At 44.7% G+C, this 25504-nt stretch overlaps 2 protein-coding genes across 9 annotated transcripts in view; one reads left to right on the top strand and one right to left on the bottom strand.

The window, feature by feature from the left end:
• Window positions 1-712: 712 nt before the first annotated feature.
• Window positions 713-22537, top strand: DARS1 (aspartyl-tRNA synthetase 1). 2 transcript variants are annotated; one of them, XM_085876625.1, is made up of 18 exons: window positions 713-863; window positions 3985-4075; window positions 6115-6138; window positions 8510-8567; window positions 9516-9608; window positions 10212-10314; window positions 13337-13439; window positions 13795-13875; window positions 14166-14225; window positions 14329-14440; window positions 19182-19316; window positions 20274-20421; window positions 20695-20841; window positions 21017-21059; window positions 21152-21232; window positions 21358-21469; window positions 21609-21680; window positions 21832-22537. In XM_085876625.1, the coding sequence occupies exons 1-18, from the start codon at window positions 844-846 to the stop codon at window positions 21921-21923; spliced, it is 1575 nt and encodes a 524-aa protein (XP_085732751.1). In that variant the 5' UTR covers window positions 713-843; the 3' UTR covers window positions 21924-22537. The 2 variants fall into 2 exon arrangements, with proteins under 2 accessions (XP_085732751.1, XP_085732750.1); XM_085876624.1 differs by lacking the exon at window positions 713-863 and adding an exon at window positions 1315-1370.
• Window positions 12288-25504, bottom strand: part of EAF1 (ELL associated factor 1) — a 25529-nt gene continuing 12312 nt past the window's right edge. For 2 of the 7 annotated variants that reach the window (XM_085876630.1, XM_085876634.1), the window contains exons 4-6: window positions 24269-24447; window positions 23796-24047; window positions 22564-23604 (exon numbers count right to left, since the gene is read on the bottom strand). In XM_085876630.1, the coding sequence (XP_085732756.1) occupies window positions 23561-23604; window positions 23796-24047; window positions 24269-24447 (475 nt within the window). In that variant the 3' untranslated portion in view covers window positions 22564-23560. Of the gene's footprint in view, window positions 12554-13317; window positions 13431-22230; window positions 22537-22563; window positions 23605-23795; window positions 24048-24268; window positions 24448-25504 lie in introns of those variants that run through there. The other 5 variants (XR_015056983.1, XR_015056984.1, XM_085876631.1 and 2 more) reach the window with 5 other exon arrangements.

Genomic DNA, 25504 nt, shown 5'->3' with positions numbered 1-25504 from the left:
CCTGGTAATGTGGCGGGAGTTTTTAACCCTCTGACTCTCCCCGCAGCACAGTTATATTTTCGTAATTTGTGTTACAAAACGCAGTGATAGTCATTTTTTTTAACCGTCGAAAGGGGAGAGACGGGGATTTTAATATTTCAGTGCGACAGGGAAGAAGTAAAAGCCAAGCTTTCGCATATACACCACGATGTTCCTCCTTCCGTCGTGGCACTTACTTATGAAAACCTCATCATTGAAATAATAAAACCGAAGCGAAAAACCGAAAAGAGAACGGTACTGGAAAAAGGACCCGTCCAAACGAAATAATAACAATATATCTTAAAGCTCAGAACTTCCGCCGCAGGTTTGTCGAAGGTACTGAGTGATGACGTCATTGATGACTTTTACTTCAACAAAGTAGAAGATTAAAATCGTACGTCGCTTGAAAACGTGTTCGGAATGAAATAAACTGCGAAGTTAACGTGGATACGGGTTTCCGACCTATTGTTTTATTGTTCTGCCTTTGCTGCCTCACGACCATCCAATTTGCTTTCACCCCGCCCTTATTTTTGACCCCGCCCTTATTTTGACCCTGCCCTCAGTTTAGCCCCGCCCTTAGTTTAGCTCCGCCCTCATTTTGACCCCGCCCTTATTTTGACCCCGCCCTTATTTTATCCCCGCCCTTAGTTTAGCTCCGCCCTCATTTTTACCCCGCCCTTATTTTGACCCCGCCCTTATTTTAGCCCCGCCCTTATTTTAGCTCCGCCCTCATTTTGACCCTGCCCAAACTGCTGGTGGTGCATTCAGTCGTCCGAGCTCGCGCTGTCTTGGAACTTGCGTGGTTTTGATCTGTGCTCGTGAGCCATGGCCGATGTCGATGTAAGGTAAGATGAGGAGAGAGATGAGGTGTGAGCATTGGGTTCGTGTAGATATAGATAAAGGTAAATCTATTGGTGACTCGGAGTAACTCGGAATTCCCGACGAGAACGGGCTTGAGTTCGGCCTGCAGTGGCCGCACGTCGTTTCGGGTGTTTACTACCCTTGGTCGGAGTCAACGAGGGTGTTCGCTTGTCACGTGCTGTACACGTGGATGTTTATTTTTAAATGTTATTACGTATTATATCGACGTGACGGGAAACCTCGTGGGCGTCACTTACTGTACGTGTGGACTGACGTCACTGCTACGTGCACACCACCGCACTGTACAAGGTGGTCCGTGTACAGTATACTGTACATTGTCACTCCCCCCCACCCCCCAAGGTGCACGAAGGCCTTGTTTTCACTCCTGGTTGTCGATGTCTGTGGACGTATCTCAGCAAGTTGTGCACGGATTCGGACAACACGAGGTTGATGAGTTGGGGAGGTGACGAGGACAAGCCGAAGAGATTTTGGTGAAGATCCGGATCCGACTAATAGAACTTTTTAATTGATTCTTCACCATTGAGACCGAGGGCCAAAAACGATGTGTATATATATATATATATATATATATATATATATATATATATATATATATATATATATATATATATATATCACGATATCTCAGAGTTGTGGACGGAATCGGATGAAACTTGGTGGACACGTTGCGTGTGTGACAAGGAAGAATTGATTCGATTTTGGTGAAGATCCGAATTTGGATCTGGATATGAGAATTATTTAATTTTTAAAGTGATTCTTCACCATTGAGAGATAGGGGCCAAACACGATGTAGTACTGCTTCGAATCTGGAAACCATTCGCCTTCACACAAACAGTTCACCCAAAGTTTAGTTGTTTTGTTAAGTACATGTGGATAGTTAGAATCTCTCCCCAATGTCTAATGGGAATTTCATGTGTGCGCTGCGAGTTTCTTTCTAGTTGGTCTTCTGCATTAAATCCCCCTCCACTCCTTCAGTGCGTTGTGCACGTGTTCAATGCCACGGACATAAGTGGGGGTGAGATCACCTCAGGGCCGACTCTGCCCCAGCAAGATAGAATGTTCCCTCCAATCGGGGGTGAGATCACCTCAGGGCTGACTCCACCCCAGCAAGATGGAATGTTCCCCTCGTCCAATCGGGGGTGAGATCACCTCAGGGCTGACTCCGCCCCAGCAAGATGGAATGTTCCCTCCAATCGGGGGTGAGATCACCTCAGGGCTGACTCCGCCCCAGCAAGATGGAATGTTCCCTCCAATCGGGGGTGAGATCACCTCAGGGCTGACTCCGCCCCAGCAAGATGGAATGTTCCCCTCGTCCAATCGGGGGTGAGATCACCTCAGGGCCAACTCCGCCCAGCAAGATGGAATGTTCCCCTCGTCCAATCGGGGGTGAGATCATCTCAGGGCCGACTCCGCCCCAGCAAGATGGAATGTTCCCCTCCAATCGGGGGCGAGATCATCTCAGGGCCGACTCCGCCCCAGCAAGATGGAATGTTCCCCTCGTCCAATGAGGGGAGGACACCGATCGCCCTACGCCCCCCGACCAATCCGGAGGAGAGTAACCTCAGAGCGGATCCCTCCACCCTCAGGGGGAGGGATAAGAAGGGTGGCAAGCTATCTCAGCAGCGGTCTTTTTCGGGGTTCCTTGGGGGTCGGTGGTCGTGGTGGTGGAGGTCATGGCAATAGTGTTTCGTGGTGCTGGTGTCGTTGATCATCGTTCGTGGCAGCCAGGATCGTGGGCTCGTTGGATTCTGGGTTGTGGGTTCGAGTCCCACCATGGTGGGTTGTGTCGGAGCGCTCGAGCTGGGGATCCCCGTTCCCGTCCACGGACTCCGGGCTCCACAGGTGCGAGTCGGTGAAACCGCACGAGGTGGCCAGGTACCCGGCCAGACTCTGACCCTCAGCTCCCCTTCCATCCCGAGCTGAAGGGCCGAATAAAGACCCACGACGTCCATTTATTTTTGGCTGTGTGTGTCTGTCTGTGGCCAGTCTGATAAGTAGAAATAGTTTAAGTAATTGCCGTTGTACATTTGCCTACAAATTTATATTCGTGATTAAGTCTGCTCTGTGTTTCCCTCCCTATTACCTTGTGAATAAATAACTGTTAAATGTTCCAGTTCGTTGTCTGTGCTTTCTTTCATTGACTCGGTATGGTTCGGGCTTGAGAATTAGGGAGGCCGATTTTCCTGTGAATTGTCATTTGGGCCGGTGCGGCTTTGGTAATTCCCGCTCGGTTACGCCGGATCCGAGTCAGTAACAGCGACTCTGATCGGACAAAGCCGGCCGAGGGTGTGGTTTCCCCGGTAGCTAGACCGCGCGGCTATTTAGCTAAATTGGAATCGGACAAACGATTTAGCGGCCAACGGGGCTTGAACTCAGGACCCTAGGATCCCAAGCCACCACCCTAACCACTAAGCCAACAACAGGCTTCCTTCAGGACATAAGTTTACTTGGGTCTAGATGACGTGTCACATGGTCAGTTGCAACTGTTGTTTAAAACCGACGTTTGTAGTCCTGACCAGGTTGAACAAAGTTGGTTGGAAAGGAATGTGTGCAAAGGTCTGAAAGAAAATGGACAGTTTTTTTAAAAAAACATAATCATAAATAATTTCAAGTGTTTGTGTTTGTTTGTTTTTTTTATATTGTTATTTATTTATTTATTTATTCATTGCTGAACTGCAGCAGCTGGAGGTCCCAAATTTTTGGTGTACATACTTCAGAATCTGGGCAAGGTTTTAAGCTTCTACATGTTGGACTTGCCATCCATTTTGAGGCCACGAAAAGTATATGTTGGGATGTGGGCTCAGGCACCGCTGCTGCCAGCCGATAGGCTAAAGGTAACCACCATGAGACCAATAACTCCATCAATTTTTCAATGCCCAACATGTCTTGAAACAACTGCCAGACATCACCAGGTAAACCCCCCCCCTCCTTTCTCCCTCGGTAAGTAATAATTCTCGTCCCTCCCACGTGAAGGCAAGTTGGTTTATAAAATGGAGTTTACTAACTATGCACATTGAAACATTTGAGTGCAAGCTGTCCATGACTTGTTTTGCGTCCAACTGACCGGATGATTACGTTCTTCAGTTCGAATGCGCAGTCGTTGTCCAAGAAAGCGGCGAAGAAACAAGCCAAGGAAGCAGAGAAGGCCGCACTGAAAGCAGAGAAGGCAACCAAGGTGTGTAACTTGTGGGCAAATTGTCCAAAGAGTATTTGTGATAACAGGGCAGGAACATGGGGGTCAGCCATTTAATTTACCCTTTCTGTCCAACTCGCTCTGTCCATGCAAATTGTAATGGTTTGGAAAAATCTTGAGACGAGCAGAGAATTTAGCAAAATGACCGTTTGCAGAGCATGGATCTGGCTTGATGTAACTTGCTGCTTTCACAGTTACCTTTCACACTTCCAAATGGTTATTTATTTATTTATTTATTTATCTATTTATCTATCTATCTATCTATCTATATCCATCCCATCCCTTATGTGTTCAATTCTGCTTTTATTTTATAATGTTTGTCACAAGTACAGCAAACAGCACATGGCTGTGGGTTCGCATCAGTTCTTGCAGGGGTGCAGTTATGCTGCTGATGCAGAGCCCCCCCCCCGTAGGTTGGAGCGGAAATTTGTAAATTTGTTCAGGGTGCCGGCGACGGCTCGCCTCCTCTTCCTGAAGGACACCGTGGGATTTTTAAGGTCCACCGACCAGTGTCGGCAGATGGGACGCCCAGTTTAACGTCCATCCGAGGGACGGGGTACACGCGGATGAATCGCCCTGCCGGTGAAACGCTGGGATGATGGTTTATAGCTGCGTCAGGATTCAAACCCAGGTTAGACATCTCAAAAGCGAGTGCATACACCTTGAGACTTTCCTGAGCAAACAGCACATTATGGAATCTTTTATCGGTATGTCCTTGATGGCTTCTCTCATTTTGACTTGGTTCCGAGGCCACAAAACAAGTTTGAGCAGTCTTTATTTCTCGTGATGCCGGACTATGAATGTCTGTTTGTCATGCGGTCGGCAATTCTGCCTGCAGTAGTCGTCGTGTGCCTGCAGGACAATTCCACTTGTTTGAAGCCGTCGTTAAGAGTGCAGTGTTTTCTTTTTCTGGTCGCTGTGTATTTACATTGGAATACCAGTCTTCGTGAAAGCTATATTATTGTTCTGCCTCAGCAGACATGTTATGCAATGGATTTTGTCACCTGAAAGCCAATGAGAGTGTGTTCACCACTTTGGGAAGCGAGGTGCGGTGACCGTTTCGACCATTCTGGTGACCCCCCCCCCTTCAACAGAGCAAAGGAGGGAGCTTATGCTCGAACATTAACTGCACCTCGTTTACCACGATGGTAAACGTGCTCTTCTCTGCTTTTCGTTTGCAAAATCCACCGTGTGTTTTTTTTTCAACCCGATGAATGTTACTTTATCAACAGCCATTGCCAGCCGCTTTGCCCTGTGGCCTTTTCGACCTCTTCGCTCTGTATGCTGGCTTATCTCGATCAATTGTTACCCCACGCATGCGAAGCGAAAAGCGGGTTGAACCAGTCGGTTCACTTCCGTCCGTCGGTCCACAAACGTCAGTTTATAATCGAGGAACAACGCGATTTCAATTGAATGTTGTTATCTGTACTTTAGCAGCACTTTGACTCTGAATTTGAATTTGAATTTGTCCCGATCACACGTGTGCAGAGAGGAATGAGATGATTTTTTTTTACTCTGTCTACCCGTCTGGCAGTCAAACAAGATTGAAAATCATTCCAACCAGGAAACATCGTTTTATGGACGTCATAATGGGCATGAATAACTTGTGTAACATGTTGGATAAGGTGGTGTTATAGACGCTGCATCAACGGTGGGAAACTTCCGGGAATTATTATTATTATTATTATTAACTTTTTTATTTTTTTAATCGGACTTTTACAAACTTTCTTTGATTTAAATTATATATTTGATCACTGCGTGGGTCAAGGCAGATGTTTGAACGTTTATTTCCCATCTAAAGTGTTTTTAACTTTTCCTTCACAAGACACACATACCATGTGGTGCTGTGATGCGGTTTCGAGGCAAGAAAGCAATGTTTCTCCAAACAGGGCCTGTCAGAAAATCGTCTATTTTTAGTTTTATTTTTTAAATAATGAAATGAAAGATTATTTTAACGCGCAATGAACGCCCTCGTGCTCACGAATTGATTGCTTTGTTTGTTTTCTGCCTTTTTTTTGCAGGTGGAACGAGTCGCAGAAGAGAATGTAGGTGACTATGGCCGGTCATGATGTATCGAATGTGATGCCAGAAAGTTTGTGCACCTGGAAAAGTTTATTTTATTTTTTTGGGGGGTTTGTTTCAATTTGAATACAGTGCGATCAACTTGACGTGATGACGCTCAGTTTAATTTGGGACGTTGTAAGTTTTGGAATTAACCGTTTATTTTGATTTTTAAATGCTCCATGCATTGCGATTGCCTTTTTTTGGCGGTTTATCAACACTTGGTCGGCATGAAAGTGTCCGTTTATTTTATTCAAATATATACAAACCTTGTCGCTGAGCATACGTTACATTCTGAATGAGTACAAAACATGATGTCACATGTTCTGTGTTTATATGTTACCGGCAGAGGCGATCTGGGTGTAGGGATTGTTTTGGTGCCCCTGACTTGAACCTGCATGCCCCCGGCACTTGTGCAAAATCATTGCAGATTGGCCTAGCCGTTTTTTTTAATATTTAAAAAAAAATTTCCAATGATTTTTCAGAACTACACAAACATCCATCCATCCATTAGGACCATACTCTGTGCAGAGCGTTGGTGCCGCCGAAGCAGTCTCCTTGGCTATTGGGAACAATCCTGGACGGGTCGCCACTCCGACACAGTATACCAGCATGCTGGCACTCATTTTGCCGACCTCGGAAGGATGACAGGCAGAGTCAACCCCACCTGGTGTTAATTCAACAGCTGAGCGGGATTTGAAATCAGGACCCTAGGATCCCAAGCCCACTACCTTAACCATTAAGCCAACACCAGGCATACACAAACATTCATACATATAATTTCCTTGTGAGGGGGGAGTGGGATAGCTTAAAACCTTGTTCAGATACTTAAGTTCCTACACCCAAAATCTGGGGCCTCAAGGTACTACGGTTCGGCCATGAAAGAAAAAAAAATGTACAAACAAACGAGAAAAGCACTCGGTGGAGCACATACCTCCACTCAACTGAACAGTGTTTACGTTTTGTATCCCATTGATGGGCCGGATCTGGATCTGGAATTAGACAAAAATGAAATCCTCTTGTTCTTGTCACTTAACCAACTCATCCACCCAGTTTTGTCATAACTCATCCACAAAAAAAAACTCAGTTAAAAACAGACAACCACACAACACCCCTTGACGTGACCCCCACCAACAGCACTCTGTACACATGTACACAACCACCCATCAATGCTCAAGCTACTTTAAAGTCCTGCCAACATCCCCATACCCCTCGATCTCCGTAACTTCCAGGTCCCTATCTAATTCGAATTTAAACTTATCTACTGTTTCTGCTTCCACTACCTTTCCAGGGAGACCATTCCATGCATTAACTACTCTCTGAGTGAAAGTCCCCTCCCTGCCTTACTAACGTGTTAACTCTCAAACTATGGCCCCTGGTCCTATCACTGTCGACTCTTGAATAATTCATCTTCACTTATTATATCTCCACCTTTCATTATCTTAAACATCTCCATCATATCTCCTCGTAACCGTCTCCTTCAGCCGCTCCTCAGAGCAGAGTCTAGCGAGGCCCGGAATCAATCTAGGAGCTAAATGATCCCCCTCCTTATACAACCAAAAACCCTATTTGCTTTTCCTATAGCTGCCTGGCACTGTGCTGCCTGCTTACCTCCCGTTTCTATTACCACCCCCAGATCCTTCTCCTGTGTGACACGTTCCAACATTACCCCTTGCATCCTGTAATCTCTATTTTCATTGTTCTTTTCCATCCCCAACACCTTACACTTGTTCAGGTTAAATTACATCTGACAATCTTTTGCCCAATCAATACAAGTATCAATACTTTCCTGAATCTGATCACCACTCCCTCTGCTATCCACCTCACCTCCAAGCTTTGTGTCATCTGCAAATTTGGAAAACCTACTCTTCATCCCACTAACCAAATCGTTAATTTTAAATAATGAATAGTAATGGTCCGAGTACTGATCCCTGAGGTACCCCGCTACTTACATCCTCCCAGCAAGACATCCTCCCACTCACAGCCACTCTTTGCTTCCTACCAATTAGCCACCTGACCAGCCACTCCACAAGCCCTCACTTTGGCTAACAACCTCCGATGTGCTATCTCATCAAATGCCTTCTTTAAGTCTCGATGTACTATGTCCACTGCCTTTCCCTCATCCACCCAATCAGACACTGCTTCATAGAACTATAAAATATTTGTTAAACAGGAACTACCTTTGGTAAACCCGTGCTGACTACCTTTAATTAGTTTGTATTTATTTAAATGGTTCCTCGCCTGGTTCCGAATGAATATCTCCAACACCTTCCCCACAACTGAAGTCAAACTAACAGGTCTATTGTTTCCCAAAATAAAAATGAAATTGATCGACTGTATGTTTTGTATTTTCAGGACTTTGCCAAAGAGAGCTACGGAATTCTTCCCTTAATTCAGTCTCGAGAAAAGATAGGTATGAAGTGTCGGAGGTTGCACGCATTTATAAGGGGCTTCGGTCCTTGTTGTGAACCAAAGGGACTCAGAGACGGAGTCAAAAAATGATGGTGGTTGATGGAACGAGGACGTAAGCAGAGATTTAGTCGTTGGATGTATGGCCGTGACGTATGGTGTCATTTAGCATGTCTTGGCGATAGGAATATTTTGGTGTGCGAACGGCATAATACAGAATCTCCCCTGCTTTGCATGGCGGACGAATCGAGGCGGTGCTTTGTCCACTTCTATTCTCTGGCCTCATTGGCTTCCTTCCAAATGATATGAGAGTATTATTTACCTTTCCAATTATTCCTCTTCTTTGGTATGCAGCACATGGTTGCAGATCGCATAATTTGCTGCGGTCGAAGAGGTGCCGCTAATGCAGTGCCCCCCCCCTGTAGGTTGGAGCAGGAACTTGGAATTTGGCTCGGGTGACGGCGATAGCTCGCCTACTCTTCACAAAGGACACTGTGAGCTATTTGACGTCCACAAACTGATTGTGGCAGATGGGACATCCAGTTTAAAGTCCGTCCGAGGGACCGGGACGTGTAATGCACGATCAGAACAGACAAAGTGAATCAATCGTTTAACCCCGCTTTTGAGTACCCGCGTGCGGGGTAATTCCGAAGCTCGTGGTTTATACGTGTTGGATATGCTCGGTAAGGATGTTATCCGGCAGACTTCTGCATGTACAGTACCGTAGTTTGAAAATCGCAAACATTTTGCAACTTGTTTAACGTTTGATCACCATGGACATTTGGGTGTTTGAAATGTCTCAACCGTACTTTATACCTGTGAGTTACCTGATCTGTAAATGCTGGGATGCAACACTTGCAAGCACGATAGACTAAACAAGCCTTTGCTTTCTCTGAGCAGTTATGGCCATCCTTTGTTTCCAAATCTGCGGTTTTGCTCACTGGCTTTTCAGATCGGACGCTGGTGCGCGTGTCTGAGCTCGCCAAAGAGAAGGCAAACAAGGTGGTGTGGGTGCGTGCACGTCTGCACACCAGTCGAAGCAAAGGTTTGAAAAGCACCACTTCATACTGTTGACCCATCTTGTGACGCAAGGGGACTGTTTGCAATCTGACGATGTAATTACAATGTTGTATTTATTTTATTTTATTTTTTTAACGATGGATTGTAAGGGTGGAGATGTGAATGTTGAGAGGGTTGATTTGAGGATCTGAGGGAAGTGTCAAGAGATGGGTAGGAGGAAAGGGACATTTGTAAAAAGGCACGGGAGTCACGTCTGTGTTGGTTGGGGGTGTGTGCTTCAGAGGGAGGGAGGGATGTGGTGAGGTACGACTTTGAGACTTTGATATGGATTGGTTGGTAGGAGGAGGTGAAGGTGAAGACCAAAGTTGAGGTGGTGTGGGAGTGTGGGATGCAGAGAGGGTCCACAGGCTCGAGGGGTGTGGAAGGGGGAAAGCCTCACGTAAATAACTGACAAGGTGGGATTAATTTGGGTCACTGAAACTCTCCCACCATGGTCCAACTTTTCCCTGCAAATAGTTTTTAACCAAAGATTTTCATAATGACTCCATGGATATGCAATTTGGTAGTTTATATCTTTTGTGAACTCCTCATTTTATACCTTTTATCTTCGATTTCGGAATCTCCTTAGGAAAGCAGTGCTTCTTGGTCCTTCGGCAGCAGCAGTTCAATGTGCAGGGACTTGTCTCTGTGTCGGCAACCATCAGCAAGCAAATGGTGAAGTTTGTGGCCGGGTGAGTGTCCGGGAAGCAGATGGCTTTTTAAACGGTTTCTCTCCTTTCGACCAATCACGTGCCAGCTTCAGTGGTGCGGACGAGCGAGATCACCTTTCTATATGGATGTACAAGGATTACAAAAGTACAAAGTCGAGGCTTATGGAGGAGCTTGTTTCTGATGCTCAATTGTTGAAGTCAGAGTGCGGAGATATATTGTTACGAATTTGGAAACTTATGGCACTCAACATTCAGGTCCCTATAGAACAGTTATATCGGTAAGTGTGTGTTTCTAGTTAGGCCCCCCTACCTGTGTCTAACGGGAATTACATGTGTGCGCTGCGGAGTTTCGTTTACAACAAACCTCCTTCACTTCACTTCACACACCGACACCATCGCCCACGTGCGTTCGGCCACGTACATGGGCGGACATTTCCATCGCCTCAGACCGGGACTCCGCCCTGGAAGGCAAGGGCGTGCCCCTTATCCAATCACGCCACAGAGAGCGACTTTCCCACGGCACGCCGGCCAATGGGGGTTGAGATGGCCACAGAGAGCAACTTTCCCACGACGCCCCATTCAATGAGGGTGGAGAGTGCCTCAGATGGCGATTTGCTCACCCCGGAGGAAAAATAAATTTCAAAGAACGCCAGACTGAGAGCTCTTGGAACGATTCTGAGGGTCGTCGTCGTCGTCGTCGTCGCTGGGTCATCGTCATCTCTGATCTTCTCCTTGGTCTTGGTTGATTGGTGCGTGGCCGGTTGGAGAGTGCGGTACCTGGTGCTTGGAGCGGCATCGTGTTGCGGGTTTGAGTCCCGCCGAGCCGGATCGTCGAAGATCACACGAGGTGGACAGGTCCAAGCACAGGCTCTGGTCTCCAGCTCACCTTTCCTCAAGCTGGAAGCCTTCAATAAAATGGACCCGACAGTGTGTGAGTGTGTGTGTGTGTGTGTGTGTGTGTGTGTGTGTGTGTGTGTGTGTGTGTGTGTGTGTGTGTGTGTGTGTGTGTGTGTGTGTGTGTGTGTGTGTGTGTGTGTGTGGACCCGTCTTTAAGTAGCAATTTTATAAGTGCTTGTGTGTAAATTTGCATTTTTATAGTCATGATAGCTGTGCTCTTTGTGTGTTCCCTCCCTGCCAATTGAAAATAAATATCCCTTTTGTTGAATGTATCAGCTCGTTTCTGCGTTTCTTTCATTGGCTTGGCATGGTGCGTGTTGGGAAATTGGGAAACGGTAAATTGTGCATTTGGACCGACGGGTCTTGGTAACCATCCGCTCGGGTTACGCATGGTTCGAGGAAGATAACTGCTCGTTCCGCTCGAGGCCTGCCGAGGGTGTGAATTCCCCGGTAGCTTTGCCGTGTGGATACTTAGGTATATTGAAGTTGGCAATTCACCCTATTCCATGCGGCCAAATTATTGGTGATTCACGGTCCTGTAAGGGGCCCGTGCCTTTCGGAGTTCTCCGAGGAGCACGATCTAAATTGCAGGTGTTCGGTGGAGCCGACTCTACTGCTCCACCTTGCGGTCGTGCTCGCCACCGACACCTGGCTCCACAACAATATTGATATAATTTTTCATATCGATATACCAGTATATTAAATGTGGGAATACTTTGAAAATGACCATGTATCAATGATGTGTACGTCAAAGATGAATACATAATGGACCATTGGACCATCACATATTTTTGTAACCTACGGAAAAAAAATTATTTTCATTATTTTTTGGTTGTTTATTCCGGTGTATCGATATCGACAGAGACTCAAAATTTATTGTCGCGTCTGGTCCTGCTAACACCGGAAATCAATTGACTCTCGAGGATAGGCCGAATCACACGAGGGACCCGGGTGGAACGATAACTCGTGCGCTCTGGTTGGAAATGCTAATTAAGCAAACATTACCAATTTTAACCTTCCCCAGGGATTTATCTAAAGCTGAGCCAAAACAGTTTCTCCCATGAGGTTTGCAATGGAGGGTCACCACACAAAATGTGTCCTTGTGGAATAACAGGTTTATTTAAATGAGGCACAAGATGATAAAAACAGAATTCCGAGACAAAAGCTCGACGGACACGAATTCAAGCAAATAAATAAATATACCTGGTATAACGAAAATGAAAAGCACTTGATGCAAGGAAAGAAGCTTTGGTCCCATGAGCATACATACATACATTCATTCACCATGGCCAGGCAATATCTTTCAAAATTTTAAAGATACCTGTACTGGATCGAAATGGCTCCACCAGAACAGGTCTCCAGCCTGTGGCACAGAGCAGAGAGCAAAGCACAAGAGCTTGCAACGCAGCCAGGGAGAACAGTGGGCCACATGTGGAGAGCGGGGAAGGCTAAGCTCAAATGTGGAGTGGAAATTGAAGGCCAAGAGCCAGAAAGGCCGCCAGATGCAAGAGAGCAAACAGTACGTGTACGGGCCTGTGGCTTACAACCCTGACTACCACGACCGCCTTCCTTCCTAACAGCCTTCCTCTCCCTTGGGCAGTCACTTTTATCACTTCCAAATGTGCCCGAGCGTCCCTTGCTCATCGTCCATAACCGACTATTGAAGGAGTATGTTGCCACTTCCAGAGTGACGCTAAGCGAATGCTGCGTCATTGGTGCCGCCCGAACAGTCACCTGCCACAGGATACAAACCGATCCAAAAATGTCCCTTCTGGTAACACCCGACATGGTACCTCACCTGGTTCAAACGAATAACGCTTTCCCACCGAATGTCTGTGAACTGCCGCCCTTCATGGTGTGTATATATATATATATATATATATATATATATATATATATATATATATATATATATATATATATATATATATATATATATATATATATATATATATATATATATGTGAGCAGGACCACCTCTTCCTAATGGGTCCCTAATTACAGGGAAATGTTCTAGCCAACTCAAACTCACAGCCCACCAAATTTGTCATCTACATAATTCGTAGCCCCTTCAACTTAACAATATCAATGTGCAAAGATGATTCTCTTTGATAATATGATGCTCACCAGTTTTATCATCTATCAGCATTACGAAGGAGAGCATCGTAGATGTGGAAGGAGTTGTCCAGCTGGTGGACCAGAAGATCAAGAGTTGCACTCAGCAGGATGTGGAGCTGCACCTGGAAAAAGTATGATTTTGGTTGTAAATGGTCACATGGTTTTAAATTGACCATAAGGTGTTTTGAAATCCTCATCACCTCCTCACTCACTCAGCACACCTTCCTTCACCCCAAGCACTTTCCTCTTTTAAATGGATGCATTTCTCAATATATTGCATAGAGATAAAATGGCCTTTGTGCAGATACGTGTATAGTACCATGTTGAAGTTGTGAATCTTGCTCTGAGTTCCATTTTGTATGACAATTTTTTTCAAGAAAATTGTCAATAACATGGTTTCAAATCATGGTGGGGCTCGGTGTTGGTGATGACCTCTCTTTGGTAATTTCCTTAGCTAGGCCTGAGACTTTCCTGCATTCCCTACAGGTGTTTGTAGTGAGTTTAGCCAGCCCTTGCTTGCCTCTACAACTGGACGATGCTAGCCGGCCCCATCAGGAGATTGAAGAGGTGAGCCAGATCCTGCTTTCAACCCACTGTGATGCACGATCGGGACGAGATTCCGTTTCCGGGCCTGGTCTCTTGCCGTATCGCTTCAACAAAGTTGTGGCACCTAAACTGGTTGTTTCGTTTGAGGAATACGTTCAACCCTCCCTGTCAGCCTCATTGGTCTTTGCGGTGGAAATACCCCAAATATACAACACCATCGCTTGCATCTGTTGATGTTGCTCACATGTATGAATTGATTAAAGTTCAGCAATTTTGTTTTCCTGTTCGTAAAACCTTGCATTGTGTGTCAGGAAGGCCGAGTGACCGTGAATCAAGATACTAAACTGGACAATCGTGTCATTGACATCCGGGTGAGTGTTTCTTATAATTGAGGTAACAGTGTGATGTGGAACCTATCGCTTAACCCCCCCCCCCCACAACTTCCTTCTACTTTGTCACATTATTTTCCACCAGACAACAACCAACCAGGCAATCTTCCGCCTCCAAGCTGGTGTTTGCAGTCTCTTCCGCAACCACCTCATCAGGAATGGTTTTGTGGAGATTCAGACCCCAAAGATAATATCTGGTGAATGTTTTTCTTTTCTTGTCTCACCTTTTGTGCCAAGAAAAAGAAATCGATCAATAAATAACTGACCCTTATTTGAATGTATAATTCAAATTGTGGCTACCCCTCATTTGTTGGTCATGAACCCTCGTACTGTAATGCAGCCATCCCATTTGGCCCTCTTATTGGTGATGCACCCTCATCCTGCACTGTAACCATCACATTAGGAACTGTTGTTCATGTCAACTTGTTTCAGGATCTACATTTCCCAAATGTCATTAGTGAGGCGGCTTAACCCAAATATTCAAAAGAATTGTGCATTTTGTGATACAAGCACCAAATTTGGCACAAATGTACATTAATATGTTGCGAACATTTTCAGATATTGGACCACTTGAAAGTCTCTCTTTATGTCCGCCATATTGGATTTCAAAATGGCCGCCACTTGAAATCTACATTTGCTATTATTTCTGGACGTAATGCAGCTATTGGCTTGATTCTGGTATCTAAATGTGTTTTTGGGGGCAAGGAATCCAATGGTACCATTTTCAACTTAATATTATCTATCACAGTCTGTTATATAATTTTATTTGGAAATTATCTAGGCAAATATTGGATTCAACACAATACTTTGAAAAGAATGTCTTAGTTCTGTAAATATAAATTAAAAAAAAAAAACTATACTAAATCACTCGTAACAACTCAGACAAGCTCATATATACTGGCAGTCTAAAATATAAATTCATATCCCATTAGGAAACTAAGTGACCCATTCATTTGTGTTTTTCATATGCATATTTTATGTAACATTACATTCATATTGTCAATAAATACCAAACGTGCATAATCCCCTTTTCCTAGACCCTTTAATCCATCTTTTGTGTTTCTAGAGTACAGAAATTTCTTGTATAGGCTTCCATCTGTCTTGTTTCCTTAACAATGCACTGTAGCATGTCTTTAACAATATTTACAAACATGACTCCACTACATGTCTTTAATCACAGCCCTGACCCAAATAAGAGTAGAGAGGCTGCATGTGTGTTGACCCACATCAACTGTGTTCTTTGTGTGTGGCTGTGTCTGAATCACCTTGTGACTCCACATAAATGAGTTAATTACATACAATCTGGGCTCAGCTAGACAACATTGTGTGGTCAGCAATGAAGACAAGAGTCTGAATTACATGTATGCAAAAGACCTTGTGAACCAGTGAAGCAAATACACGGGTAAGCGTGAATTAAATCTAGGGCATGATATAATTTCCATGATGTTTACCTCTACACTCAATGGTGGAAGGAGGTAGTGTTTTGATCCCAGCTTGTCTGTATGTCTGTTAGTCCACAAAATTCCAGACAAAGCTTGTTGTAGTGGTAGTGGTGATAACAGAAATTGTTATATAGAACTGAACTTATATTATTATTATTATTATATGCAGAAAATAACTTCATTTCTATATGCCCTGCAGTGGACAGGTTAATTGGTTTATGCACTGAAGGGGTCACCCTGGTGTGCACTGCTGTGTTCTGCCTCACCGAGTTGTTCAGGTATGATGTACTCAGCACAAGCTTACCTGATACACATGTGTGCTGGCGAAAACCACTTGTCTGGTGGGCACGACAGAGGCAGGTTGTCTAATAGCCAACCTGGTCTTACTTTTTTGGGGTTTATCTGAAATTCTTACTATAAGGCTTTATATTAGAAATGTTTTAACACCGTGCACCGTGCCTACAACCACTACTGTCTGGGAGAAACCAGGGATGCAGAGGACCTTCCGGAGTTTGAAGACTGGTGTTGCCAGAGAGGAGAAGACATCCCCCAGTTTCACTACTGGGCAACCGTGCTGGAACTAGAACTGTTGGTTCTAGTGTATGTGCGTTCTCTCAGGCAGGGATCGTTAATGATGTACCTCGATGCTCTGACAGAGCTGGTCCCCTGGTTCCATGCACTGGATCACACCCACTATGCTAGGTGGATACCAGTGCACCTGAAGGACATGGCCGAACTCACCATCAACACCCAGATGTAGCCAGGAAATTCAGGGAAAAGCCACTTCACCGTTCAGAAAACACAGAGGGTGTTCTCTTCAATCCCGATTGACCAGGCACATGAGCAGAATAATGCCTGCATCAAAGGAGACGGTGGAGCAGTTGGGCTCACTGACAACCCTAGTGCCCTACGTCGCTGGATGGTTGCGGGACCAGAAGTTGCCAGGGTGATCGAAGAATTCCAGGATGGGAACCAACACTGGAGACGGCAAACAGCAGACACGCGTCATCATGATCAGACGCCAAGTGTACAGGCCTCATTTGTGAAAGATGTTCGCTCTCTCGTCGGTGTCATAGAGGAGATGGGCAACCCATTCGAGGAGGAGAGTCAGGATGTAGTCGAACTGGACACAAAGGAGATCGCAGATCCTGATGCTGTGGAGACCGTGATGAATGCCAAGAGGATTGGCCAAGAGCAGTTTGAGGCTTTCACCAGAGAGTGTCTGTTGGACAGAACAAAGGCATTGGACGCACCCATTCCTCGTAACAAGCTGAAGGTGTTCAGCACTTCCACTCCAAGAAGCCAGAGCATAGGTCAGCAACAGCTCGCCTGCATCAAGAATGACCGTGAACTCTTCACACGTCTGTACATTGGCTGCCAGACGAGGGATGGAAACCTTGAGGAGTTCTTTTGTCACGAGAATCAGGCATGTCCTCCTGCATTGTTTGATGGTGGAAGCCTCTGCACTGGTACCAAGAATGATCTCCTCACATGCTTGGAAGAAGTCTCTGATGCAAAGACAGAGACTCCTGTCACGACCTGTATTGTGCTTGATGGAGCAGCCATCGTCAAGATGCTGAAGCCGGCTGCATCAAAGACCTTTGAAGAGTATGCACAACAGATCTTCATCCCATATATGTCCACGAAGCTGCAAACAGTGTCATGCCAGGATCTGGTCTGGGATACTTACCTTGCTGATTCACTGAAAGGTAGTGCACGTGCAAAGCGGGGACAAGGTGTGCGGAGACGTGTGGTGGCTGCCGCAGCCATACCAGGAAACTGGCAGAACTTCCTACGAGTAGACAGCAACAAGACCGAGCTGTTCAGGTTCCTCTCAGCAGCTCTCATGGAATGGTTTGACCAGGAGGACAAGCAACTCGTCATTACTGATGGAGAGGCAGTGCTCAGCAAGCCACTACTACCAGATCTGACTTCACTCGCCCCATGTAACCATGAAGAAGCTGACAGTCGGATGTTGCTGCATGCATCTCACGCAGTCCAGCATGGACACCATGCAATACTCATCCGGACTGTAGACACCGATGTTGTGGTGCTGGCAGTGTCCCTGACACAGGAGTTGCAACCAGAAGACAAACTGTGGCTGGCATTCGGAACAGGCCAGAGTTTCCGATACCTAGCAGCACACGAAATAGCAGCTGGATTGGGACGAGAGAAGGCTCGTGCACTGCCAATGTTCCACGCTCTAACTGGATGTGACACTGTGTCTAGTTTTCATAGACATGGCAAGAAGACTGCGTGGGCAGTCTGGACGGTACTGCCGGAACTCACTGAGGCGCTGCTGCTGCTGTCCTCTGCACCTCGTGACATACCAGACGATGCAATGCGCATCGTCGAGAGGTTCGTGATCCTGTTGTATGATCGAACCAGCAAATGCACAGACATTGACAAGGCCAGGAGGAAACTCTTCGCAAGGAAGAACAATGTGCAGCTCATCCCTCCAACGAAGGCAGCTCTGGAGGATCATGTCAAGAGGGCAGTGTATCAAGGTGGACATGTGTGGGGTCAGATACTGCTGCCAGCACCAGAGCTCCCTCCACCAACCAACTGGGGTTGGTCAAGGACTGGAGAAGGACAGTACACACCTTACTGGACCAGGCTAATGAGGCAGCTCACAGCTGCATTGAGCTGGTTTCTTGCAAGTGCAAAAAGGCTGCCCTTCAGTGCACAGCCCTCTGTGTGTGTGAAGGGGACTGCACATGACGATGAGTCAACAACATACATGTACTTGTGGCAATGCTGAACTTGTTAACATGACACTGTTTATGTACACGTATCTTCAGTACCGGTATATGCCTAGCCTCAGATACCAGACACCTTGCCTCAAATACTAGACCATGTCGCATGTCAGTATTATACCTAAGACATTTACAGAACTAAGACATTCTTTTCAAAGTATTGTGTTGAATCCAATATTTGCCTAGATAATTTCCAAATAAAATTATATAACAGACTGTGATAGATAATATTAAGTTGAAAATGGTACCATTGGATTCCTTGCCCCCAAAAACACATTTAGATACCAGAATCAAGTCAATAGCTGCATTACGTCCAGAGATAATAGCAAATGTAGATTTCAAGTGGCGGCCATTTTGAAATCCAATATGGCGGACATAAAGAGAATTTCAAGTGGCCCAATATCTGAAAATGTTCGCAACATATTAATGTACATTTGTGCCAAATTTGGTGCTTGTATCACAAAATGCACAACAGGTTTGCTATGCTGCAACACTACATGTTCTACATATTTCATTCGGAGAGGAAAAGTGCGTTGGAGACTTCCTCTGGAATCGAGTACGAGAGTCTTTCATGGTCATCACGTTGCATTCATCAAATGTTTATCACCTAATCGTGTGTATGATTGCGATGTGTGTTGCAAGGGGCTTGTAAAACATTACGGATGGGCAAAGACATCATAAACATTTGAGTTGTACATCACAACTGTACAACTCGAACATATTCCTTCTTCCCCACGTAGCTGCCAGTGAGGGTGGAGCAAACGTGTTCACAGTGTCCTACTTCAAGACGAGTGCGTACTTGGCACAGTCACCGCAGCTGTACAAACAGATCTGTATTGCAGGTGACTTTGAAAAGGTCTTCTGTGTTGGTCCAGGTGAGATGAGATGAACTTTGACATGTGCTGTAATAGAGCGATTTGGGAGTCAACAATTAATTCCTGCCTTTTATCATGAGCACGGGACGTGAATTTTGGCCAATTGAGGATGTTTATAAGACTAATCTCGTATGTATTATATTTATATATATATATATATATATATATATATATATATATATATATATATATATGTGTATGTATTACATATATATCAAAGCAGCTTCGTTTTTGGATCATGTACGTGTGGACGGACTGCCATCGCCCCATTGTTTGGACAGCTGGCCTGACTCTACCCACAATTGTAACGTGAACAACAACAAAAAAATTTGTATAGCCACCATTTTGTGAGGCTGCATAGGCCTCAGGACTCTGGTGTCGGTCAGCCCATGGCTCAGTGCAATTGTAATTATCCGAGCTATATAACCACAATATTTTATATGCACATAAGAAGTACAAGTGTTTTTGCTTCATCTACGTACCCCAGGTTATTTTTTTCGGCAACGTTTCGTGACCTATACACCGCCCAAATATTTGTGTAATAATAAATTAAGGTTTTTGTGCGTAATTTTGGGTTTGGTTTTAGCCTGGCAAGTTATCAAGGCTGTGGTGTAAAAATAATATAGAAGGGTGGCCTATCATTTTGATTGGCTTTTCTGCTGGCTGTTTATAATACAAGAGTGATCCTTCAGCAAAATCTTAACGAGTTTATTATTTCGGGACTAAAATTGGATCCCTTATTTTTTTGCAAGATTTCTCTTGAACCTCATCTGTATCTGGCCCATGGAAAGGTTTTATGGGATAAACTTTTAAAAGTGCCTCCACGATACAATTTGTTTGAATAAATGCCCTGTTCTTGTCCAACCAAAAAAAGATTCCAGTTTATCATTGGTGATGTTTTTTTTTTTAGTTGTGAGATTTGACGTCCACAATCGAATCGGCTTTCCCTGTACCCAGTGTTCCGCGCTGAAGACTCAAACACGCATCGACACCTTACGGAGTTTGTTGGGCTTGACATTGAGATGGTCTTCAACTACCACTACCATGAGGTGGTGGAGAGCATTGCCGACACCTTGGTGCAGATCTTCAAAGGCTTGCGGGACAAGTGAGCTTCCAAACTAGTTATGGTTGTGTAAGATGGACTTTTCAATAGTGACGAGTGGGCAATCTAATGAGTGAATGTGAACGTCTGTGCCGGATTACAGCTGGTTCTGTTCGTAAGTGTTTTTACGATTGGGAGGAATCGTGATTGAAGAGATCGTTTCATTACCCTTTCTTTCTCTGCTCTTTGTCCTCCACCCCCACCCCCCTTTCCTCTCCTCTTCATCTTTTTTTTGCATCACATGCACACTTCCGTTCCACCTGCCGGCTTTTGCAGCTTCCAGACGGAGATCGAGACTGTGAGAAAACAGTACCCTGCAGAGCCGTTCCGTTTTCTCGAGCCAACGCTCCGGCTGGAGTTCCAGGAAGGAGTTGCCATTTTACGAGATGCTGGCATAGAAATGGGTGACGAGGACGATCTCAGGTGCACCGAGACGAGATGATTAATTGATTGTGATGCTGTAATCATAAAATCTGAAGCTTTAAGTCAAACTTGGAAGGCACATTCAACAATCTGGGAGGAAATTCCACATGTTCTGTAATCGAAAATGGCAAAAATGATGTCCCAAATTATAAATATTTTTACCTCGTCTTTTCAGCACCCCGAATGAGAAACTTTTGGGTCGTCTCATAAAAGAAAAGGTCAGCCACGACACTTCTGCAAGATTTTTGAAAGTAGTCGTAAGCAAATTTATCTCTCTTATAACCAGACATTTATTTGTTTTATTTTCCAGTATGACACTGATTTTTACATTCTTGACAAATACCCACTGGCTGTCCGACCCTTCTACACTATGCCAGACCCCAACAACCCAGTAAGTAATGCAGCACTTCAGTTTATAAATATGTAAGCTGTGGCCACAACCCATGCCACCTGGCCATGTTTTCACACAGCTTCCTTTACTCACGTGACCGTACGTTGTGCGGCTTTACTTCCTAGCGCACTTCAAATTCTTATGACATGTTTATGCGAGGTGAAGAGATTCTGTCTGGAGCTCAGCGAGTGCACGACCCCGACCTCCTAACTGAGAGAGCTCGACATCATGGAGTTGGTAAGATGAGGCGAAATTTTGAGGTTGTGGGTGCGTTTGCAGTAAAACACGACTGCATCATTTTGGGAGGAAAGAAACCAACACTTGAAGTGAGATCCTTCGTTTTATTATGGCAACCGAGTTCCTTATCTGTTTCCAGATCTGGAGAAAATTAAAGCTTACATCGACTCCTTCCGTTACGGTGCTCCGCCCCATGCTGGAGGGGGCATTGGTGGGTATGGAGTGGATGTGCATGAGAAGTCCTTTGGTTTTATATATTTTTTAAAGACATCACCAATCAATGCCATTTGCCTGAGATGATGCCAAGCCCATGATTATCAACTTGGGCCTACTTTTTTTTTCCCCTCACTCCAACCCTCTAGGCTTAGAACGAGTGACGATGCTCTACCTTGGGTTGCCCAACATTCGCCAAGCCTCCTTGTTTCCTCGTGACCCCAAGAGGCTCACACCATGACCTAATAGCGGTGCTTTCTGGCCTCGACCTGCTTCACACTTTTGTTGGTTTTTATTCGATTGATTCTGCACATTTCCAAGGTATTAAAAAAAAAAAAAGTTTATTCTTCATAACTATTTCCTACCAAATTTAAAACCAGTTAAGTTTCTGTAGAACTTTTTTTTTTCTCTCTCAAATATACTTGTTTGCAAGTACAACTGAGTTCATAAACATGTCAGATAATTTGAATTTTTCTGCATGCAAAGTAATTGCTGGAACTTTTTAATACCAACAATAACCAGGATTTGCAATAAAGTGGTGCAGGTGCTTCCTTTCAATGATTTTTATTCAATATCTGTTGGCACCCTTAGATTTACATTACTTCAACCATATCCCAAGAGGAGTTGGTCTTTTCAGCATAGCTTGTCCATTCTAAAAGTGCATTGCTTGGTTGAAAGTTCCTTTATAATTAGAAAAACTCCATTCAGCACTTGATCGTCGCACGGCAGTGCAATTAATGTTCCGATTTCCATTGGAAATCGCTTGCGATACTTGTCTCCAAAAGATTGGCCCATGAACGACAGCACACCATCGATGGAGGGTGTTTGCATACGTTAGGCAGCGATGTCAGTGCCTGTTCAAATCGACAAAACGAGTCATATTTGAATCTTTACTTTTAGAGCTTTATTTACTCTGCATTGTTTAGGAATTTTGAACACGAGTGCTGAAAAACAAACAAACAAATGGCTACAAGTTCTGATCACATGCCAACTGGTATTCCACTCACAAAATGAAAGTTTTCTCCCAGTTTAAAACAAGAATCCATAAGCATTACTGACGAGAGGAATTTAAGTCCTATAATTATTTCATACAAATGTATAATGGTTGGCAATAAACTTAAAGATATTTGAAAGCAGAAAGTTCCATCAATTGAATTGGTCAGGAAAGGGGGGGAAGAGGTAATTAATTAAAGTTTGATTCCTTTTTATTTATATTTTCGTTTGAACAAAATAACCACCTTTAGTTCCCTTTGAAGCCTTACTGCTCACATAAGATGCATTAAAACCACTGAAGTACCCAGGATGTAGTTGACAGCAAGTTAATAAAGTCGAGCAAGTTTTTCTCTCAATCATAAAACACTTCACAAATGTTGAAGGAAAAGGAAGAGTACATTGAGTGGAGCTTTCACCAGCAGCTCATGTGGAGGAAAAGATCCATGGCTTTTAAACAAAAAGCAGAGTGGTTCAACCACTTTTACTAAACCACAACCCCCCACCCCCTTCTCCATTAAAAAAGAAATCCAAACATTAGATAGGTTAACTTGTTCTCATTGTGAAATGCTGATTTGGATAATCTCCTTTTGTGGAACAGAAATGAAAATAGTGAAAAGCAGGAGCAAACCTCGAAGGTTTGATTTTATATATATATATATATATATATATATATATATATATATATATATATATATATATATATATATATATATATATATATATATATATATAAGCAATTCGATTTCAGGGTCAGATTTTGCATTCCCAAAGAAACATGAAGAATGCAGACAAGTGAAAACTCTCAAATTGCAATCACCAGCTTGTAATGGTAAGCGTCATTCCTCACCAAAAAAATCTATACTTCACATCCTACCGGTGAAACTGTCATTCACTGTCGCTTCCTGACTCGCTCAGCTGCAGATCATTTCCTGTAGGCACAGGGAAGAGAAAAGAGCATTGTGGGTAAACACAGATGACAACCACCAATGGCATAAGTAGGAAAAAAAAAACAATATCTTTCAATCCTGTATAACTAGGATTCGAAAGCTAAATTTATACCAGCAGCAGTTATCAAGTCACAACAGCTAGAGACAGGGAGGGTATGCCTGCAGGAGCTTACTGAGGGTGTTGATGTAGCCAGAGCAGTCAGGTTTAGCACGAGCAGTGCCGTTATGCTGGCTTGCAGGTGAGAGGGTTGCTGGTGGAGCTGGTGCCTGGGCTGATGGTGTGACTGTGGCAGGTGCTGGGGCTGGAGATTGTTGATTGGGGGTCTCCGAGTCTGAACTCGAGCTGTCGCTGGAGGATGAATTCCCAGAATCGGAGGAACTACTACTGCTCATCTGCTCAATGACACTTGCATCTGCCCGAAGCTCTGTTCAAAAATGCATTGCAAAGAGTGGATGGTGTGCAAGGACAAGGACAGATGAAACTCTGCTAAAATTCAGATTACAAGGGCACGGTTTCACGATAACCTTCCATGCGGTGCTTTTACAATTCTGACCAAATAAATGATCAACCGACAATTTCCTCCCTGAGGTTTTACAAACTTAGATCAAACCCAATTACTAATCTGACATGATCTTATCAGCATACCTTTCTCAATGTCTTCCAAGGGTAAGTCTGGAGATGGCTTGTCTTTGACGGGGGACATTTTCTGCCCAGTACTGGCCTTGGTGGCACTCCGGCCCTGGCTTTGTCCTTGTCCTTGAACAGGTACAGGTCCAGATCCTACACGTCCACCCACTGATTGGGCTTTAGTGCCACTCTCAAGCCTGCAGAATACATAGTTATTGCAACAATATGTAATATTTTTCCATCAAGTTGTCTTTCTTACAACATCTTTAGTTTTTTTGGGGGGGATTTTTTTTGTATACACCGTCGAGGCTCGTATGAGAGGGAACATGCACAAACGCACAACAAGGAGAGCAGGAGACGAGGGGTAGAGAGTGAAGGAAAAAAAACATTATGGAACAGAGACATGAGATCTGTGGAAGGGAGAGGGATGGGGTGGGGTACACAGGGTAACCAAGATGGACACTACAGGGACTTTCAGGAAGGAAAGCAGTGAATTTGAAGGAGGTGGGTTTGGGTGGATTAACGGGGGTAGAAATGATTGTGGTTTTGGATGGGAGAAAACAAGAGATGGTGGTGAACAGCTGTTTTGAAGACCTGGAGGGAAGAATGGGATTGAAGAGAGTGAGAGTTTGTTCCAAAGGAGGGAAAAAGAGGAAGGAAAGAATGAAGATGAGCAGTGATTCTTGATTTTGGTAGTTTTACCAGAAGGGGGTTGCTGGAGGACCTTGAGCACCCTGCAAAAATGTGAGGGGACGACATCAGACAAAGCAGTGGGGGGGTGAGGCTGGAGAGAAAACGGAAGAAGACAAAGACCACCAACCTGCCTGCGGTGAGAGTGTGAGAGACGCAGATAGCCTCATCACGGGAGATGCCAATGATGCTAAATGCCTTTGTTTCCACAGCGTGAGGCCGAGAAAGGTGAGAGGCAGGAGCACCAGCCCAGAGGAGAGAGCAGTACTCCATCAGGCTGTGGATGAAAACTTTGTATGTGGTCATGAGCTCAGGTGTGCCAAAGACTACGGAGGATGCCCAGTGGGCAACTGGCTTTTGAGGCCAGCTTGCAAATGTGACTTTCCCAGGAAAGGTCATGGATGAAAGACCCAGAAGCTTGAATGAAAGGACTTCAAGAGGATTGTTGAGAAAGTATTTTGGGGGGGGGGGGGTCCAAACGGTCCTTTCAGAGAGACAGTGTGAGATTTGTCAGGATTGAAAGACATGTTCCACGTGTTGGACCAGCTTCTGATTTTATCCAGA

Source organism: Eptatretus burgeri, chromosome 4 (genome assembly GCF_056783735.1).
Source record: "Eptatretus burgeri isolate ZD-2024b chromosome 4, Ebu_testis_v1, whole genome shotgun sequence".
NCBI classification, from domain to species: domain Eukaryota; kingdom Metazoa; phylum Chordata; class Myxini; order Myxiniformes; family Myxinidae; genus Eptatretus; species Eptatretus burgeri.
This window is presented reverse-complemented; position numbering and strand designations above follow the sequence as displayed.

Excerpts from the sequence above, each read along its gene's own strand:
- DARS1 (XM_085876624.1), top strand. The coding sequence starts at position 1,330 with ATGAGTTGGGGAGGTGACGAGGACAAGCCGAAGAGATTTTG. Across the intron at positions 9,609-10,211 it reads GCACACCAGTCGAAGCAAAG|GAAAGCAGTGCTTCTTGGTC; the intron begins GTTTGAAAAGCA and ends GAATCTCCTTAG. Across the intron at positions 20,842-21,016 it reads GGTGACGAGGACGATCTCAG|CACCCCGAATGAGAAACTTT; the intron begins GTGCACCGAGAC and ends TCGTCTTTTCAG.